This window comes from Schistocerca serialis, chromosome 2, assembly GCF_023864345.2.
Source record: "Schistocerca serialis cubense isolate TAMUIC-IGC-003099 chromosome 2, iqSchSeri2.2, whole genome shotgun sequence".
Taxonomy (NCBI): Eukaryota; Metazoa; Arthropoda; class Insecta; order Orthoptera; family Acrididae; genus Schistocerca; species Schistocerca serialis.
In genome coordinates, this window is record NC_064639.1 from 145,897,407 (window position 1) to 145,918,475 (window position 21,069).

The 21,069-nt window shown below is 46.4% G+C and overlaps 1 protein-coding gene and 1 non-coding gene across 2 annotated transcripts in view; both read left to right on the forward strand.

Annotated features, from left to right (window-relative positions):
- Positions 1 to 16,482: 16,482 nt before the first annotated feature.
- Trnal-cag (transfer RNA leucine (anticodon CAG)) lies at positions 16,483 to 16,566 on the forward strand. Its single transcript has one exon. It is a non-coding gene; the product is annotated as a tRNA-Leu (tRNA).
- A 1,155-nt stretch (positions 16,567 to 17,721) lies between these two features.
- The window catches only part of LOC126455807 (histone acetyltransferase KAT6A-like), a 284,484-nt gene continuing 281,136 nt past the window's right edge, over positions 17,722 to 21,069 (forward strand). The window contains exons 1-2 of the mRNA XM_050091567.1: positions 17,722 to 17,845; positions 18,704 to 19,480. Coding sequence (XP_049947524.1) covers positions 18,911 to 19,480 — 570 coding nt within the window. The 5' untranslated portion in view covers positions 17,722 to 17,845; positions 18,704 to 18,910. The remainder of the gene's footprint in view (positions 17,846 to 18,703; positions 19,481 to 21,069) is intronic.

The window sequence follows — 21,069 nt, forward strand, 5'->3', positions numbered from 1 at the left end:
CAGCATGACTGTAGGCCATACCCCGCTGACCATGCAGTGGCGGCATCCTAGTGCGTCGTTTTGTGAATTGCTTGGTTGCTTGCCATAGTGTGTGATCGTCTACTTTGAGAGTTGTGAGGCGGTTTTGCCATTGCTGGTTTCTGTGCTCATTGAGCGCTACCTTCAGCTCCCTCTGTAGACGATTGAGCAGCCTCCTGGTGGCCTGATTTCTGGTGATCTTCCGCTCTTTTGGCACTCTGTTGATGTGTCAGATTTGGGCTAGCAAATGTTCCACGAGTTGTACTTGCGGGGGCGAGCCATCCCTTTGTGAGGAAGTGGCCTCTCCCGCTGCCTGCAAGATGGTACCTGTTAGGGCTTGTAGCACTTGTTCTACTGTTGCGGCAGTAGGTGGCGGAGCGCGAGCGATAGCAGAGGCGACAATTTTTCGGTATCGCTCCCAGTCTGTAAGATGTTTGGTACCCATTCTCCCACATCGACCTCTATAATCACTGTGTTGTGGTTGGAGGAGACTCTGTTGATTGTCCTTGATGCCACACATCCCGTGATCCTCTTAGTGAGGGCTATGTCTAACACATGGAGCAGACCTCCATTTTTTGGAAAAATGTGTGGTCTCGACCAGGCCCCATGTTTCGAAGTGGTGGTTGTGTTCTAATTGTTACAGTTTGTCGCCCGTTCTGGAGGTTACTCTTGACTTCCAGTTGGGGTGTTTGGCATTGAAGTCATCTCCTGTTACGAGTTTGCCTTCAATTTGCCCTAGAGCAGCTATGTCTCCCTTGTCTATCTCGTCTTGTGAGGGTCAGTAGACTGCAGCAATTGTTAGGGGCTGGTGGCAGCGGTTACTTCCATCGCCACTGCTTCGATTCTGTTGGTAGCTGGTAAGAATACCTGGTGGTGGAGGATCCTTCTTTTTATGTATATGGCCATTCCTCCTAATTGGGTTGGCTGTCTTTACGGTAGCTAACGTAGTTGGGAACTGTCGCTGTTATTCCCGGTTTTGGGTGGGTTTCCCCCATCGTGCATATGTCGATGGAGAACTCCTTCATGAGTTCTCTGAACTCGGCCTCTTGATTAACAATGCCATGTGCATTAAAGTCACACATTGTCAGGCTTTGGATATTTGGTCGTCTATCCATGATAGGGTTTTGAAACTACTGATGAAGTCGCAGGGGGGAGTGACTGCTGGAATGCTGCATGCAGGGCAACGAGGATCTGTGTGTTCTGCTTCTGGGCCTCTTTGAATTCCTTCATCATTTCCATGATGACTTTCATGGTTTGGACTATAGTGCCTAACAACTGATCCGAGGGGGTGGACTGAGTGTGTGGTTCCCTAGAGCTTCCTGTCTTGGTGGACCTTGTTCTTGTTTTTGTGTCTTTCCTGTTGTTGTTCTTGTGACTGTGGTTGGTGTTGTGGTGATAGGGCTTCTCGAAGAAGAGACTACTTCCGCTTATGTTGCCCTTTGTGTGTCTGGTCTTGGTTTTACTCAAGTCTTGTCCGTGTTTTGACATGTTTTGTTTCTTTGTGTGACTAGATGGGGTAGTGGTGTCTTGTTTGCATGTGTGGAGGGTGGCCTTTGCACCCTTTGCCTGCTCTGCTTTTGTGGACCTCGCAACGTTGGTAACTTGCTGTATGGTTTTTGCCACACAGAATGCACGTTGTTTGCAGATCCATGAGTTTGATTGTGCATACTCTGGTGTCGTGGGGTTTGGCCCACTTTCTCCATCGCATCGCCATATTGCAGTATGGAGCTATATTGTTTATTCCCTGACACCTGAAGCACTGCACTGTCTTATTTCTGCGGCGCAGGGGCTCTGTGGTGACAGGGACGGCCATAACCTCCTTGATTTCCCTTTTGTTCTGGGGTATATCAGGGAGAGTCACCTGATACAATGGCCACTTGCTTTCCGCCCCAAGGTTGCCCATCTGTTAAACGGCTTTGACTACATCCCTCTGAGCAGTCAATTCTGTTTTGATTGCCTGGGGGGACAGCCGTCTCGGGAGGTCCCTGATGACTATGTTTTTGCTTCTTGTTTTTGTTGGGGGAATGTGTTGTGACATATGTCCTTGTTTGCAAGGTCCTTGATGGTGTTGTAGTGCTCAAGAGTGTTTAGTGTTGTTTTAATCTTGTCTCCTCCAGCTGGCTTGACTTCAAAGTTATCACCTTTCATAGCTGTTTTTATTAAGTCGTAGAGTTCCTCAAAGTTATGGGGAAACTCTGTGATGATGGGGGAGGGGGGGGGGGGGAGGTGGTGGTGTGTGTCATGCTTTTGTGTCGTTGTTGGTAGGAATTGTGCCTCTGGCACATCTGCCACTGCCTGAAAGCTGTTCGGGGCGCAGGCTCCTCAGATGGTGAAGGAGTGGTTGGGATAGTGATGGTGGACTTTTTCTTGCTCTTAAAGTGCTTGTCCTTGCGGTCCTCCATTGCACGCCGCTGTTGGATGAAGTGGATTTATGTGGGGGGGGGGGGGGGGTTTAAATACTTGGATCGGGTGGTGGAGGGGGGGGGGGGCTGGGACGAGGCGGTGGGTTTGGGGAGAATTTCGGTCAGTTGACAGGTCGACTGCTTGCCTTTGTTCAGGGAAGCTATGTAGCTTGGGAGGTTGTTGGTGGCATTGGCAAGCAGGAGCAAACTTAGACAAGGGGAGGAGGGTTGGGATCGCAAGTACTGACTATGTACAATGCTGTTGATGTTTCGTGTATTATTGCATATGATTTGTTTGTCGCAATGTCTGGACCGGAAAAGGGGGCTGCTGCCAGGGGAGTGCCAGTTGCAGCCATCGTTGTCACTGTTAGGGTTACCCAGCTGCATTGCTGGACTTATTACGCTGGTGGACGCGGAGGTCCGGACGGTGGCGTCGGAAACCTTCTCGTTGGTTCCGCAGCCGGCTTCCAGGTCCTAGCCCACAATTTTCCTAACATTGGGAGAGCAGAGCCTGGCTCCGCTGCAGCTGGGATGCTCGAAACGGCCAGCGACGCAGCCCGCAGCAACAACAAAATAGCCTTCTGTCGACAGCGGTAGACCGCTGCGATCCTAAAGCACCACTAGCGCAAGACATTCCGCAGCGGCGAAAACACAACAATACTGCTCTAATACTTCCTAAGGCTGCTTTACCCTCAGGTGATCTTCCTGAGCGCCAAACTGTATTATAATAAAAATGCAGCCAGTCCCTCCTGCGTCCTCGGTATGCCAAAGATTAAAAGCTTTGCGCACGCTCGCGACGTACCCTGCAAGCAGGTCCCTATGGCTCGATGTAGTATCGAATGTACTCCTTCAGCTCTGCACGCGATCCTCATAGTACGACTGTCACCAGCCTCTCTCTCACCTTTTACTTTCCACTCCTTGGGGAAGTGTTTGTAGGAGTTTATAGGTCGTTGGCTTTTACTCCACAATGTATGCTATGTGTGTGTGAGTTTCTTGGATAGTTTTGACTGTCTATGTATTGTGGTGGTGTTCTGGTGGTGTCTTGTACTTGCCTGAGGTTGGCGAGATGTTGGGTATTTTAAGGATTAAGGATTGGCATTAGGATTTGGAGATTTAGGGATTTTTCTCTTCGACTTAGTCGTCAAAGATCGTCATAGGGCATTTGTGCTTATCACAGGACATGTCATACCGGCCTAGGGAGTGGATAAGGTTATTTCCAGATCGGGAAGAGCTCTCACAGAAAGCCCTTGCCAGATCTTTGAATCTTTCTTTGAGGAGGGGAATTTCGGAGGCGTGCTGATCGTCTATGAGGAATCCCATGGGTAGATGCAGTAACTTCCTGAGGGGGCGGTTCTGCAGTATCTGGAGTTTGTCCAGATGCTGCTCCACCACGTATTCCCAGACAGGGCATGCATATTCCATTACTGGGTGTATGAGTGCCTGGTAAACATTTACTCCTACAGAGCAAGGAAGGGAGCTGGTTGTGTTGAGGACTGGGTATAGAATGGACATTCTGGCACAGACCTTCCTGTGTACCTCATCTATATGGGGTTTCCACGTTACTCTCCAGTCCAAGGCTACGCTGAGATACCTGGAGGGTCTGTGGCAGGGGAGTCTGGATCCACGTAGGTGCAGGTGAAGGGGAGGGCATTGAGAGGGTCCGCGTCTCCCAAGCCTCTGGGTGATCAGCACAGCCTGTCTATTTTCAGGCTTGATGGTGATGCGTCAGCGATGGGCACAGGTATCTGTGTTATCTAAAACCCTTTGTAGCCTGCGAATGACCAGGTCCTTATTCGCATTTCGAGTGTAAAAGGCTGTGTCGTCAGCATACTGTGCAGTGTGCACAAGGGGAGCTGTATACAGACTGCACAAAACGGGCCCCAGGACCTATCCCTGTGGCACCCCAGCACGAAAACTCATTTTGGTCGAGGTGGGTGTTTCTACCTGTTCGTGGGATAGCTTTGTATAATAGCACTTTATGCCATACGGAGATGAAGACTTTGGCTACATCAAGTAGCACTATCCTGCACTAGCCTCTGTTGTTGAAGCGCTCTGTGGGTGCTTCTCATGATCTGTTGTGGGGCAGAGTGCTCCTGTCAGAATTCGAATTGGAAATCCAACAGGTCGCTCGTTGGTGATCTGATCTCGTATGGGTATTAGCAGGAGGTGCTCATAGATCTTGCTGAGAGTTGGCAAAAGTTTAATCGGCTTGTAGTGCTGCAGGAATAAAGTGGTCTTTCCCTGGTTTATGTATCGCGACCACTTCCACGTGTTTCCAGTGAGCTGCGAACTCGCGGGAACGAGTAATCTCATTGAAGACGTCCGCGAGGTGTTCGATAGCCGGGGGTGGAAGGTTTTTAACTAGGTGGTTGGTGACACTGTCGTGACTTGGCGCCTTTTTCGTAGGGAGGGACCTAATAGCTTTTGCCACGTCTTTGGGGGCGAAAAGTGGGGGTTCGTCCTCTGAATCCTCCTCAGCGTTGAGGAAGACAGCCAGTTCACGACGGACTTCCTCTTCATGTTCGTCATCCTGGGGTTCTGCCGATTGAAACTGCTTCTCAAAGATGTCGGCGAGGCCGTTGGCCTTTTCAGCATGGCTGTAGGCCAGACCCCTTTCGCTGTGCAGTGGAGGCAACGTAGCGCTTCTTTACGTAAATTGCTTGGTTGCTTGCCATAGTGTGTGATCGTCTACTATGAGGGTTGTGAGACGGTTTTGCCATTGCTGGTTTCTGTTCTCATTGAGCGCTACCTGCAGCTCTCTCTGTAGACGATTGTGCAGCCTCCTGGTGGCCTGATTTCTGGTGATCTTCCACTCTTTTGCCACTCTGCTCTTATGTCGGATTTGGGCAAGCAAATGTTCCAGGGGTTGTACTTGTGGGGGCGTGCCATCCCTTTTTGGGGGAGTGGCAGCTTCCACTGCCTTCAAGATGGTACCTGTTAGGTCTTGTCCCGTTTGTTCTACTGTTACGGCAGTAGGAGGTGGAGCGTGGGCGATATAGGAGGCGACAGTTTCTCAGTCTCGCTCGCAGTCTGTACGTTTGTAGGACGTCTCGTACCATGGGAGTGCTACCCATTCTCCCACATCGACCTCTAGAATCACTGGGTTGTGATTGGAGGACATTCTGTTGATTGTCCTTGCGGTCACAAACCCTGCGACCCTCCTAGTGAGGGCTATGTCCAACACATCGAGCCTACCTCCGTTTTTTGGAAAATGTGTGGGCTCGACTGGACCTCATGTTTCGAAGTGGTGGTCGCGCGCTAGTCATTGCAGTTTGGCGCCTACTCTGGAGGTTACTCTAGAGTTCCAGTTGGGGTGTTTGGCATTGAAGTCGCCTCCTATTATAGGTTTGCCTTCAATTTGCCATAGTGCAGCTATATCTCCCTCGTTTGTGTCTTCTTGTGGGGGTCGGTAATTTGCAACAATTGTTAGGGCTCCAGTGGCAGTGGTTACTTCCACCGTCACTCCTTCGATTTTATTGGTAGCTGGTATGAATACTTGGTGATGGGGGATCCCTGTTATTATGTAAGTGGCCACTCCTCCACCTTGGGTTGGCCAATCTTTACGGTAGCTAACATAGTTGAGCACTGTCGCTTTTATTCCTGGTTTTAGGTGGGTTTCCCCATCGTGCATATGTCGATGGAGAACTCCATCAAGAGTTCTCTGAACTCGGCCTCTCGATTAACAATGTCGTCTGCGTTAATGACACATTGTCAGGCCTTGGATATTTGGTCGTCTATCCATGATTGGGTTTTGTAGCTACTGAGGAAATCGCAAAGGGGAGCAACTGCTGGACTGCTGCCTGAAGTGCAACTGGGATCTGAGTGTTCTGCTTCTGGGCCTCGCTGAATTCCTTCATTTCCATGACGAGGTTCATGGTGTGGACCATAATGCCTAACAATTGATCAAAGTGGGTGGTGTGAGTGTGTGATTGCCTAGAGCTTCCTCTGCCTTGGTGGACCTGGTTGTTGTGTTTTTCCCGGTGTTGTTCTTGCGTGTGTGTCTGGTGTTGTGGTGACAGGGCTTGCGTTGATTGTGGTTCTTTGGTAGAGAGACCACTTCTGCATATGTTGCCCTTGGAGTGTCAGGCCTTGGTTTTACCCACGTTTTGTCTGTGTGTGCTGTCCTGTTTTGTCTCTCTGTGTGGTTTGATGGGGTGGCAGTGTCTTGTTTACGTGTGTGTGCAGCATTCGCACCCTTTGCCTTCTCTGTGTGTTTTATGTGGACCTCGCAGCCTTGGTACCCTGCCATGTTGTTTTTCCCACGCAGCACACACCTCATCTGCGGGTCTTTGTATTTTATTGTGCATGTCCTGGTGTCGTGGAGTTCGGCGCATTTTCTACAGCGCACAGGCATCTGGCAGTGGGTGGCAATGTGATCCACCTTGTTCTTGCAGCGGAGTGGCTCCGTAGTGACAGGGACTGCCAAAACAGCTTTGATCTCGCGCGTGTTCTGCGGTATGTCCAGCAGAGTGACTTGGAGTAATGGCAACTGACTCTCTGCCGCATTTTTGCCCATCTGATCGACGGTTTTGACAACAAATCCCTGGGCAGGCAAGTCTGTCTTGACTGCCTGGGCCGAGAGCCGTCTGGGCAGGTCCCTAATGACAATGTGTTTGTTCCTTGTCTTGGTGGTGGGGAACGTTTAATGGGGTATATTTTTGTCTGTGAGGGCCGTTTTAATGGTGTTGTAGTCTTCGATGTCGTGTAGAGTGATCTTTATATTGTCTCCCCCCCCCCCCCCTGTTGGTTTCGCTGTGAAGTTGTCACCGAGCTCATTGTCAGTGTTATTTATGTCCGTCAGTCGGTCTTCGATTCCTTGCGCGACGGTCCGATTGCGGCCCCCGACAATCCGTTTGCGGGTCACACTGAAGATTCGATCCACCTTATCAGCGAGAAATTCGGCCCCGAGTTGACACAATTTTTCTGGCTCATACTTACATCCACATACTTCATCTTCAATGGCCAATACTACGAACAGACCGACGTTGTGACTATGGGGAGCCCTCTCTCACCAGTGGTAGCCAACTTATTTATGGAGAGTTTCGAAAAGGAGGCACTACAATCGGCTGAACGGAAACCTGGTTTTTTTCCGATACGAGGACGACACGTTTGTCATCTGGCCCCATGGGCCTGATCATCTGCAGACGCTTTTAGAACATCTAAATTCCATCCACGACAACATATGGTTCACCATGGAAATCGAGAAGAAAGGGAAATTACCCTTTCTTGATGTAGAGCGAAGATCAAACGGCACACTGGGTCATAGCGTGTACCGCAAGTCTTATATTTACATGCCTCCAGTCGCCACCATCATCCACGACTCAATGGGATGCTCAACACACTGGTTCACAGGGCATACTCGATATCGGATGAACAAAATCTGCACAAACAACTCATATACCTAGAAAATGCGTTCAGCAAGAACGGGTACAGGAATAGACAGATCCAGACAGGCTTCAGACGATGAACACGCAACCAAGATGATGAACAGTCAAAAGATCAGGAACCTGGCCTTGCCTTTCTACAGTATGCAGGCAACGTGACGTCAAAACTTGGGAGACTGCTAAAACAACACAAAATTGACATGGTCTACTGACCACCGCCCAAGATACGCGCCTTACTGGGGACAGTGAAAGACGGATTTGGCCTCAAGGAAGCGGGCGTATATAGTATTGCATGTGGTTGCGGCAAACCCTACATCGGTCAAACAATCCGAAGTCGCCGCAAAGAACACCAACGCCACACGCGCCTAGACCAGCGCAACAAATCGGCACTGGTACAACACTGCTTGGAAACTGGACACAACGCGAAATACGAAGAGACCAAGATTCTGGCCCCTACCAGCTTCTACTGGGACAGCAAACTCAAGGAGGCCATTGAAATTCGCGTAGCGAACAATCTCATAAACTGAGACACAGGTTTTCAACTGAGCAAGGCATGGAAACCCTTACTTCCCACCATCAAGGAGTCACGCCTCAAGCGAACACAAGACCCTTCCACGACAGCCGCCGGGGACTCTCCACGGGATTTTGCATCTTTCACCACCCAGCGTGACGCCAGGGACGGAACGGACAGGTGTCGGCGCCCGCAATCGAAATGTCGGCGGCCGCAATCGGACCGTCGACGAAGGGAATCGAAGCCCGACTGACGGACAAAAATAACACCGACAATGAGCAGACAGACAAGCTTGTTCTTAAAACTGTTAATCATATGGGCAACAATCGGACAAAGAGTAAGTGGCCATTATTTCAAGTCACATTGCTGGACATAACCCAGAACAGGCGCGAGATCAAAGCTCTACTGTGAGTCCCTGTCACCATGGAGCCACTCCACCACAAGAACGAGGTGGTGCAATGCTTCAGGTGTCAGGGATTGGACCACATAGCCGCCCACTGCCAGATGCCCGTGCGCTGCAGAAAATGCGCCGAACCCCACGACACTAGGACTTGCACAATGAAACACATGGACCCGAAGATCAGGTGCGCTCTATGCGGGAATAACCACACAGCAGGATACCAAGGCTGCAAGGTCCACAAAAAACACTCACAGAAGGAAAAGGGTGCGAAGGCCGCCCCCACACACGAAAACAAGACACCACGACCCCATCAAACCACAAAGAGAGACAAAACAGGTCAACACACATAACCAAACCTTCGGTAAAACCAAGACCAGACACACCAAGGGCAACATACGTGGAAGTGGTTTCTCCTTTGAGAAGCCATGACAACATAGCCCTATCACCGCAACACCAAAAACAGTCACAAAAACAACATCGGGAAAGATACAAAAGCTCATAATAAGAGGCGACTTCAAAGCCAAACACCCCAATTGGAACTCTAGAGCAGGTGCAAAAATGCAATGACTAGCACGCTACCACCACTTCGAAACATGGGTCCGATCGAGCCCACACATTTTCCAAAAAATGGAGATAGACGCAAAATGCTATGCATAGCCCTCATTAGAACACGCGCCACAAGACCTAACAGGAACCATATTGCAGGCAGCGGAAGATGCCATTCCCCCACAAAGAGATGGCATGCCCCCACAAGTACAACTCCTGGAACATTCACTAGCCCAAATCCGACACACGAACAGAGTGGCAAAAGAATGGAAGATCACCAGAAATCAGGCCACTGGGAGGCTGCTCAATCGTCTACAGAGAGAGATGAAGGTAGTGCTCAATGAGCACAAAAACCAGCAATGGCAAAACAGCTTCAAAGCCCTCAGAGTAGCCGATCACACACTACGGCAAGCAACCAAGCAATTTACCTATGGACGCGCTAGGTTGCCGCCACTGCACGGCGAGTGGGGTCTGGCCTACAGCCATGCTGAAAGGGCCAACGATCTCGCCGACACCTTTGAGAAGCAATTTCAAGCGGCAGAACCTCAGGATGAAGAACGTAAAGAGGTCGTCCGTCGTCAACTGGCTGTCTTCCTCAATGCTGAGGAGGACCCAGAAAACGAACCCCCACTTTACGCCCCTGAAGATGTGGCAAAAGTAATTAGGTCCCCCCAACAAAAAAGACGCCAAGTCACGACAATGTCACCAACCACCTAGTTAAAAACCTACCACCCTCGGCTATCGAACACGTCGCGAACATTTTCAACGAGATTACTCGTACCTGCGAGCTCCCGGCTTACTGGAAAAAGGTAGAAGTGGTCGCGATACACAAACCAGGGCGAGACCCTTTATTCCCGCAGCACTACAGGCCGATTAGCCTCTAGCCAACTCTGAGCAACATCTATGAGCACCTCCTGCTAATACCCATACGAGGTCACATCACCAATGAGCCACTTCCGCCGGATTTCCAATTCGAATTCTGACAGGAGCACTCTGCCCCACAGCAGATCATGGGATTGGTGGAAGGAGCCACAGAGGGCTTCAACCACAGAGGCTTCTGCGGGATAGTGCTACTTGATTTAGCCAAAGCCTTTGGCTCAGTATGGCTTAAAGTGCTATTATACAAGCTATAACACAGGGGTTCCCCGAGAGCATAGTCAGACTAATCCAAACAGAGCTTTCTCTGCCAATGTAGAAAGACCCACCCCCACCTAAAGGAGTATTTGTGCTGGGGTGCCACAGGGATCTGTCCTGAAGCGTGTTTTGTACAGTCTGTACACTGCAGATACTCCACGGCCCCACGGCCCCCCTGGTGCCCTGGTGATGACACAGCCTTTTACACTCGAAATGCGAATAAGGACCTGGTCATCCGAAGGCTACAAATGGTTTTAGATAACACAGAAACCTGGGCCCATCGCTGGTGCACCACCATCATCCCTGAAAAGACATAGGCTATGCTGATCACCTGGAGGCTCGGAAGACGCGGACTCCCTCAACGCCCCCCCCCCTGCCCCCTTCACCTGCACCTACCTGGATCCCAACTCCACTGGCACAGATCCGCCAAGTATCCCAGCATAACCCTATACTCGAGACTAACGTGGAAACCGCACAAAGACGAGGTCCATAGGAAGGTCTGCACCAGAATGTCCATCCTATACCCAGTCCTCAACACAACAAGCACCCGTACTAAAACACCCAGTAATGAAATATGCCTGCTCTGTCTGGGGATACACAGCGAGCAGCATCTGCACAAACTCCAGAGACTGCAGAACCGTGCCCACAGGAGGGCACTGCATCAACCCATGGGATTCCCCATCGACGATCTGCACGCCGCTGCCAAAATCCCCCTCCTCAAAGAAAGATTCCAAGATATGATAAGGGTTTTCTACGAGGGTCGGTATGACATGTCCCGTGACAAGCACAAACGCCCAATGACCATCTTCCATGATTAAGTCGAAGAGAAAAATCGTTAAATCTATGAGTCCTAATACCAATCCTGAATCCTTAAAATTAAAATACCCAACATCTCGCCAACCTCAGGTAAGCACAAGACTCCACCAGAACACCACCACAATACACTGACAGCCAAAACAATCAAAGATAATCACACACATACAACACACATTGTGGAGTAAAAGTCAACAGACTATAAACTCCTTCATACACTTCCCCAAGGATGGGAAAGTAAAAGGTGAGAGAGAGAAGCAGACAGACCATTCCATCAGATCCACCTGATGGTGGCAGAAAGGTTATTTGCTGAAATATCGTGGGACTTCAAAGATTACACCCGGCTGAACACCCGAGAGCCCTGGAAACAAGAATGATGATGTTTGGTTTGGTCTCAGCGCCTGTACAGAGTCCCAATTTTTTCACACTCCAATGTTTTGCTCAGTCCAATCTAGACACTATCACGAATGATGATGATGATGAAATGATGAGGACAACACAAGCACCCAGTCCCTGGGAGAGAAAATCCCCAACCCGGGCGGCAATCGAACCCGGGACTCCGTGATCCAGTGGCAGCAACGCTAGCCACTAGACCACGAGCTGCGGACTTAAGGAAAGGAAAACCTATGTTTACACCATTTGTAAACTTAGAGAAAGGTTTTAACAATGTTGACTGGAATACTGGCTTTCAAATTCTAAAGGTGACCGGGGTAAAATACAGGGAGCGAAAGGCAATTTACAATTCGTACGGAAACCAGACGGCAATTCTAAGAGTCGAGGGGCACAAAAGGGAAGCAGTGGTTCAGAAGGGAGTGAAACAGGGTTGTAACATATCCCCAACGTTATTCAATCTGTATTTTGAGTAAACAGTAAAGGAAACAAAATAAAAATTTGGAGTAGGGATTATCGTCCAGGGAGAAGAAATAAAAACTTTGACGTTTGCTGATTACACAGTAATGGTGGGCGAGACAGCAAAGGACTTGGAAGAGCAGTTGAACGGAATGGACAGTGTCTTGAAAGGACAATATAAAAGAACATCACCAAGAGCAGAATGAGGATAATGGAACGTAGTCGAATTAAATCAGGTAAATGGAAATGAGAGTTTGGCGTAATTGGCCGGGAGGCCCCTTGCGGAGCAGATCTGGCGTCTTGGTGCAGGTCTTATTACATTCGACGCCACATTGGGCGACCTGCGCGCCGGAGGTGGATGAAATGACGATGAAGACAGCACAACACCCAGTCCTGAATGGAGAAAATCTCCGACCCAGCCGGGAATCGAACCCGGGCCCGTAGGACGGCAATCCGTGAAGCTGACCACTCAACTATCGGGGTGGACATTGAATCAGGTAATGCTGAGGGAACTAGATTAGGAAATGAGACACTTTTGGCAGATCAGTTTTGCTATTTGAGAAGTAAAATAACTAATGATGGTCGAAGGAGGGAGGATATAAAATGTACACTGGAAAGGGCAAGAGAAATTTGTTAACATCGAGAATAGATTTAAGTGTTAGGAATTCCTCTGTGGAAGTATTTGTATGGAGTGTAGCCATGTATGGAAGTGAAACATGGACGATAAATAGTTTAGACAAGAAGAGAACACAAGCTTTCGAAATGTGTTGCTACAGAAGAAAGGTGAAGATTAGATCGGTAGATCATGTAATTAACGAGGAAGTAACAAATAGATTTGGGGAGAAGAGAAATTTGTGGCAGGAGCCTGACTAGAAGAAGGGATCAGTTGGTAAGCTACATTCTGAGGCATCAAAGGTTCAACAATTTTAGTACTGGAGGGAAGCGTGGGAGATACAAATCGTACAGGGAGACCGAGAGAAAAATACAAGAAGCAGATTCAGAAGATGTAGGTTGCAGTAGTTACTCGGAGATGAAAAGGCTGGCAAGGATACAGTTGCATGGAAAGCTGCAACAAACCTGTCTTTGGACTGAAGATCACAACAATAACAACATGTTCAAATGTGTGGGAATTTCTAAGGGACCAAACTGCTTAGGTCATCGGTTCCTAGACTTACACACTACTTAAACTAACTTATGCTAAGAACAACACACACACCCATGCCCGAGGAAGGACTCGAACCTCCGGCGGGAGGGGCCGCGTAGTTAGTGAAAAATGGTTCAAATGGCTCTGAGCACTATGGGACTCAACTGCTGAGGTCATTAGTCCCCTAGAACTTAGAACTAGTTAAACCTAACTAACCTAAGGACATCACAAACATCCATGCCCGAGGCAGGATTCGAACCTGCGACCGTAGCGGTCCTGCGGTTCCAGACTGCAGCGCCTTTAACCGCACGGCCACTTCGGCCGGCAGTTAGTGACATGACGCCTCTAATTGCGCGGCGAATAACAACATACTAAGCGATATGTGCAGTATCTTTTTTTTTTTCCTCCAGATAATCTGTGACAGAAGGATGATCGACGGCGAATGTGAGTGTAAGTGTGAACTTATTGCTGCATTGTTCCATATATTTCAGAAACCCCAATTAACCGTTATATAACTGTCAGCGACTCTACCACTGTAAAATTTTGAAATGAACTTACGAATCCTCATGACGTGACAACAATAAGGGAATTTACTGAAAAACTGTTGTTGTAGTGAGAGCACATTAAGACACGTTGTCGCACAGTTGTGGGTCGTTCACAATTAATTTCACTGCGCTCTGTTATACAATTTTCAAAATGTTTTTAAATGAATATGACCTTCAGGTGGCTTGCGGAATGTAGATATGGATGTAGATGTAGATACCTTTCAGTAATATCATGTGTTGCAACCTCCAGCCAAGTTAATTTTGGCGTCATGTGCAACTTGGACTGTCAGGTGCTCTTGTGGAGACACCACTGATGAAATGTCGATTACATATGCGAGACTGTTTTGCAGGAGTCCATTGCTTGCAGTCAGCTGTATTCGTTTTCATTGCTGTGATCCAAGCTTTGTGTCTAATAGCTTGTTGCTTTTCATTTGGAAATAAGAATAACTTCCGTGCTACAATTGAAGTTATTACAGCCATCGACAGAACAGTTATTGTTATCCCGCCTGGAGCCTGAAGCTCTAAACTCGGTCATCGTTACACAAGCACGCTACATTGAGCATTAGGCGCAACCATTTACTCCTTCAAGACTGTTGCGATGCTATCCGGTAGAGTGTAGCTCTTGCAGTTCGCACACTCCATGTGCAGATAATCAAACGATGAAGTATGCTTATGTGCAAAACAGTCAAGCGAACAGAAACCACATATTTCGCTCAGTGTGGATAATCAAATATATTGAATTGGTACTTAATTATTGGAAGCGCCTGCAACTGTTTCATTTCTTAGTGAATATTTCAAGTTTCTCCCTTCTCTCTGTAGTTCCAAAACAGAGTTTGCTCGTAATTTCTTCTTGAAAACTAAGAAGTTGTATAGTCTGTGGAGGACATTATGTAATGCTCAGTTTCTGATGATCTAGAGATTGACTGGACGTTAAATGGTTCAAATGGCTCTGAGCACTATGGGACTAAACATCTGTGGTCATAAGTCCCCTAGAACTTAGAACTACTTAAACCTAACTAACCTAAGGACATCACACACATCCATGCCCGAGGCAGGATTCGAACCTGCGAACGTAGCAGTCGCGCGGTTCCGGACTGAAGCGCCTAGAACCACTCGGCCACACCGGCCGGCTGGACGTTAAATCAATCTTTCTTAGCTCAGTAGTGGTTTGAATACGAATCGATAACTGGAGACGTATTGTTTCCACGAGGCAAAAAGAAGCACTAAGAAAACAATAATGTTCATTGTTCTACGTACACCGAATGAAAGTTCAGTAGCAGGCTACTGTACCTCTAGTAATTGTTACGTATGAGGCTAATTTAGTTACGCACTAACGAAGCCCAGTGAAACAAAGATACCCCGAGGAGTATTATAAACAGAATAATGAACGTTCCATATGTCCCTTAGTAGTTGTCATTTAGTTTATTATTAATGTGATATATACCAGAACTGAATAAATTACATAATCGTTTCCTAAGCTGTACACATTCGAGAGAATAACACATTGTTTAATAGTTTGTTCCTGACTCACCAAAAATTATACATCTCGTCACATGGATGCATCTAGTTGCATCAATATCCATCATTCCCACTCACTGTTCTCAGCATGACGTAGGGGGAATTTCCAATCATCCTGTATAATTTCTGCAAAATAAGTTTGTGGCACAACTTGACTAGAAGAAGGGATCGGTTGGTAGGACATGTTCTGAGGCATCGGGGGATCACCAATTTAGTACTGGAGGGCAGCGTGGAGGGTAAAAATCGTAGAGGGAGACCAAGAGATGAATACACTAAGCAGATTCAGAAGGATGTAGGCTGCAGTAGGTACTGGGAGATGAAGAGGCTTGCACAGGATAGAGTAGCATGGAGAGGTGCATTAAACCAGTCTCAGGGCTGAAGACCACAACAACAACATGTTGTTTATCAGCATTCCGAACATTCACATAATTGCCACTTTATGTGGTGCGTAAAGTGCAAGTCTGTGCACCACATTGCCAGATGGTTCAGAGATTAAGCAGCGGACACATTTCCGGAGGACCGGGGTTCTAATCCCCGTCTCGGCCAACCGTAGGTTTCGTCTGGGTTCTCTTAATTGTGTAATACCATTTCCATGTTCGTTTGAAATGGACGCGGCCTGTTCCTTCTCCTTCTTCTCCAAATTCGATCTTCTGCTCCGTAATTAATAACCTCGTAATCGATGAGACGTTAAACTCTTTCCTCTGCTTTCGTCAACAAAGAGATGTTTTCTGACAATGAAAATCTGAATTAATCGTCAATGATGCTTTTATCCACACCATCGAAGTTTTCTTTCATAACCTGTGATATGTGCTCAACAACACGTAACAAGCGTTCGTAACTGCTGACTGTAAACCATAAATGGTAGTAGCTGTATAATAACGAAGAAAAATAGAATGAGTAACAATGGTTGCTGTTGACAGAGTGTCGTATGTTTATTAAATTGATTTTAGGTTCCAAATAGTAATAATGTTATTTTGATACTAACTAGAATTTTTTAAAAAAGAATTGTGAAGCCCCATTGTGAAAAAGGGTTTGTTCTCGGGTAGAAATATAATGTGGAAGTAATGTGTCCAGGAATTAAAAAGCAAATGTTACTTTTTAGATAAAACGCTTGATCCTGAGTTCGTTGTTGAATTACTGTGTTTTAAATATTTGCAACAATGTGAAAGATTCATGATAGTTGTTCTTTACATAAGTTAGTTGACACATATGAAGTATGTCAGGATGGCCGAGTGGTCTAAGGCGCTGCGTTCAGGTCGCAGTCCACTTCTGTGGGCGTGGGTTCGAATCCCACTTCTGACAAAATTTTTTCGGTATTAAACTTCTGATTTTCTTTCGATATGAGCCAATGCCGAAGATCACACCACAATGGTTTTCATTTAGCCTGACCCCCTTCTGACAGCACTAAAAATTTTAAAGCAAGTTCATTACATATTATGCGTGATTTTTCGCTACATTTATGAACGTTAGCTCCGAGTAATCCATTTTGAGATTGATTTAGCACCGAACACATACCAGTTGACATTAAAATTCACCGCGTACCTGAGTAATATATCTTCTTCGTACGTTAGTAAGTAGTTTCACGACGATACTAAGCAACCACGTCGAAAAAGCGCACTAAGTTGCAAGAAAACGTTTTCAATGTGCTTTCTGGCAGCTATACTTCTCTCGAGGTTTAGCTATCGGCGCAGCTTCAGAGGTACGATAAGAGATGGCAGCACGAGGTCTGTGACGAGTGAGTATTACATGAATGGGTCAGTTCACGCTCGGATGTCTTTGTGTCGTGCGTTTTATAGGTTATAATGCCTCCAAAATTGGCCGCGACTATCTTGAGTGAGCGCTCATTCTTTTTTTCTGCTGTTGTGGAATTAGAATATTTTTTCGTAGTTTCAGGTACCGCTACTATAAATTATTTCGCCGTAGCACCCACTTATCATAACATATTCTTTAAGGCATATACATCAATCCTGTGAAAATTGTGACAGAATTCAACAGTTTTGCCAGTTATTTTAATTATATTAACACCCACCGTTTTTACCTCAGTGATAGGATTAACGATAATAATAATCTTGAATAACACCTTTATTTAATGTACACACTCGATAATTAGCCACCATGAACTAATAACCGACATTTCCAGTGATTAAAGTGATGAAACAGTAAAAGCCAACCAAATTAACTGTAATGTATTTATTATCGCATTACATGCAGCCGCCAAACGAACCTTTCACAGCAGCATAGCGTCCTTTTGATCATAAGGAGGTTCTCTAATTTGCTATAATGTCTTTCAATCTGATAAAAATGACTGCTGAGTGCTTGTAAGGTGTCAGACAATAGCGTTAAAGATGTGCCATACATCCTTGTTGACATACCAAACGTGAGGATTGAACTACAGATTCTCGTATAATCTCACAGCCTACGTTATAGCATGAATGCACGGCAGCCATCTTGCCTGTAGTGTAAACCTTTGTTGATTGCGTGAAGTTGTGTTTTCACCACAGGACGTAATTTCGGCCGTGTGTATAGTGACTGTGGATTGTTTTGGATTTCTTTTCACGAATGTAACTGCCGTAAACTTAAGGTAAGTTTCACTTAACCTGTTTCTCACTAGGAATTGAGTAGGAATTTTTTTTCCGCGCAAGCCTGTGCACTACTTGTGAAGGAATAGGTAGACAATGTTTATATGGAACTTTGATAAGCATTTTTGCAGCGGGAAAGTATCGTCATCTCTAGGTAGGGTGTGAATAATTTAGTCTGAAGTTTTTAATAGCTTGTCGTTCCAGTGGTGAAGGCTAGTGTGCTTTAAACAGAGTGAAATTGCTGGAATATAAAATCGGTAAAACCGCCCAAGATGGCTGCCCGACGGGATCGGATCACTGGGAACGGAACACGTTCGCTTTTAATTCCGAAGTGGCAGCATTATGTACTAGAAATATTTTACCTGACCTTATGAAAATGTTCTCAGAATACTAGCGCATCATGTTGTGCATTTTTTATTGTTTGAGATCGTCGTGTATTTACGTAAAAATTTGTTGAGAAAAGTGTTTTCTTGGCAACGTTTCACTCCGTGGATTGAGTGCATTTCAGGCGCAGGCATTTCGATTTGTTCTGACGCGCTCTCGTCATTCAAGTAGAAACAGTCGTCCGCGCATTACGTGCATCGTGGCGCTCGTGACTGTTTAATATTCGGGATATATTTGTGCTTAATTTCGTTGTTTAGTACCACTGTCGTTGTACATATAGACCTCATGTCATCGAATAGTGCAACTTATTAATTTATTTAATAATGCAAGTTTCTTAGTAACATATTTATTCATTTTGAGTTTTGTATGAATTTTTTAACAAGAACAGATTGTCTTTCATATTGTTTTCGTAGTATTAGCTTTTTAATGCCCCCGTAACAACTAATCCGTATTTACGTATTTCGTTTTTGTTTCAGATGCATGCAGAATTCTTTCGTTAAATGTGCATATCCGAAGAAGGTGAGGCCAAAGGCGGGACGCTGTTTTCTATATCCCGCCGGGTGCCGTCGCCAAATTTTCAGAAGAATGTGACTGTGTGAAGTGCTCATACGTTTCGTGTGCTATAGGCTAGACCTGAGTTTATTTCAGAGTGAGAGTGTATTACTTTCGTTTTATAAACCCTCATGATGAAGGATAACGAGGCGGTATCGCAGGCGACGTGGGCCAATTGGATCTTGGAGGCAATCCGAAAGATCCGTAGCCAGAAACAAAGGCCGTCGGTAGAGAGAATTTCCCATGCAATTAGGCAGCATCATAGTTATCCGGAGGAAGTTATTGCCGAAAATTTAGAGCTCGCAGTTAAGGAGGGTACAGTGTTAAAAGTTTTTAACAAGGGCCAGAGTTCGTACAAAGATCCTGGCGGAGTACAGAACAGGCAGCTGCTTGTTACCAAAGGAACAGATTTAACGAAAGTAGTGGTAAAAGCAACGAGAGAATTAAATGAAAGAGAGGGCTCTACGCTTAAAAGCATTGAAAAGTACATTCGCCAGTCTCATGCCGTTAACATTACGTCTGATGATGTAGACTTCCGTGCATTATTGCGCATTTCATTGAAGCGTGCCGTGGCTCGGGGACTTCTTTCGCAGGATGGCAGATTATTTCGGCCTGCTACGTACGGTCCTGGTGGAATTCCAAAACGTTATGCCGATGGATCGCCTCCCAAGCAGCGCAGGGCACCAAGTCCAGAACCAAAGGTAAGGCTACAGAATTGCTTTTAAACAATGTGTATGTAATTTTATTCTATTTGTTCTGTTTATTTTAGGATATGTTTGATGCTTAAATTAAGGATAATGTTCTACATAGTGAGAGATATAATTTGTATATTCCGTTCGATAAATTTGTGTGGCAGATTTGTGCGCTTGTTGGGTGAGGCCAATAATTTCGTGGTGATTTTGTTTCATCCGTACCTCTGCATTTCAAATAATTCAGTCATGAAACCAGAATTTGGTAGTGGTATTTAAAAACAGTTTAGGCCAATGTGTTATCAGAGTTGGTGCAGACGTTATCTTTGCGGACCACGTGCTAGGGCGTGCCCCGTGGGTCCAAGGAGTGGGGAGTGGGAGGGAACAGACGAAAGCGCGCCAAACTGCAACAGACCCCCACCTCATAGCTATGATTTTGATGGTCGTGCAGAGGCGCTCCTTACTATCCAGCACATTTTAGTACTATGTACCAATGCCTGAAGTGAAGCCGTTTACATGGCAGGCTGTGATGCCTCTAAATTCTTTACTGGCGGAGGATAGTAAAAGTATCTAAATGATATCGCCGGGGTATTTAACAATCGGTGCGACGTACACAGCTCATAGTACATAATTTTGGTATTCTAAAAACTTCATTTCATAGGGGAATACCACAATTCTTCCGCACACATTACCATCACAAAGTGATGAAATATACACGAGCGTGGTCAGCTCCCGTAGCATTTGTGTTTGTAATTTAGAACAAATAGAAACTCTCATGTACAATACAGATATACATGAAATTACTCAGTTTGGCCATCTACAATAAAAGCTTATTACAACCTCTGGCACAACGGAAAATTTTAATTTGTTTTATATATCATATAACATCGAAATAACCGGTGGTGTAAGAATGCGTTCTCTTGCAAATAGTACTGCTTTTTTTTGCTTTTGACTTAAAGGCTTTGTATGAGTGCGAGGTTGTATGTGAACACCGTGTGTAATGCCTGTAAGGAAGTAGGAATTCCTTACGCGGTGCAAAATACTTTTCATTTGTAGTATTTGAGTGTTTTCTCTCCCCGAGTACCACCGCGCAGACTGTGTTTCCTCCATCATTTCACGGACAAAAATTTTTTGCGGCGTTAATACCACACGAACGTCGGGTAAAAGTGTAGCTTTTATTCGTCTTATGTATCTTGACAATATTTGAAGCAACATTTTTTATTTTACAACATCCACACCTTACGTGGGTTCTGAGAATTATCCGCCCGCGTTGTGAAATCGTCACAGGGACAAGAGCTCCGTAAACGCGGCGGTCGCGTATCAATAATTCGCGTCGCCTGAGCAGGGCCGTTGCGGCCGGCTCGGCACGGCTCGGTCCGACTCCCACGGCCGGCGACCGCTATGGCTGCCTCCGCTGCGGTCGTTACCCGCCGTTGCCGCGGCCCCGTTGTCTTGTTCGGTCGTATTTGCTTAGAAACAAAACACGCTGATGCAAAGGGTTTCTGGATTAGATGTCTCTTTGTATTCCTCTTATGTTCCATTGTCACATGTACATTTTTAGCGATGCTATGTGTTTAAAACCCAAATCCACAAATATTTGG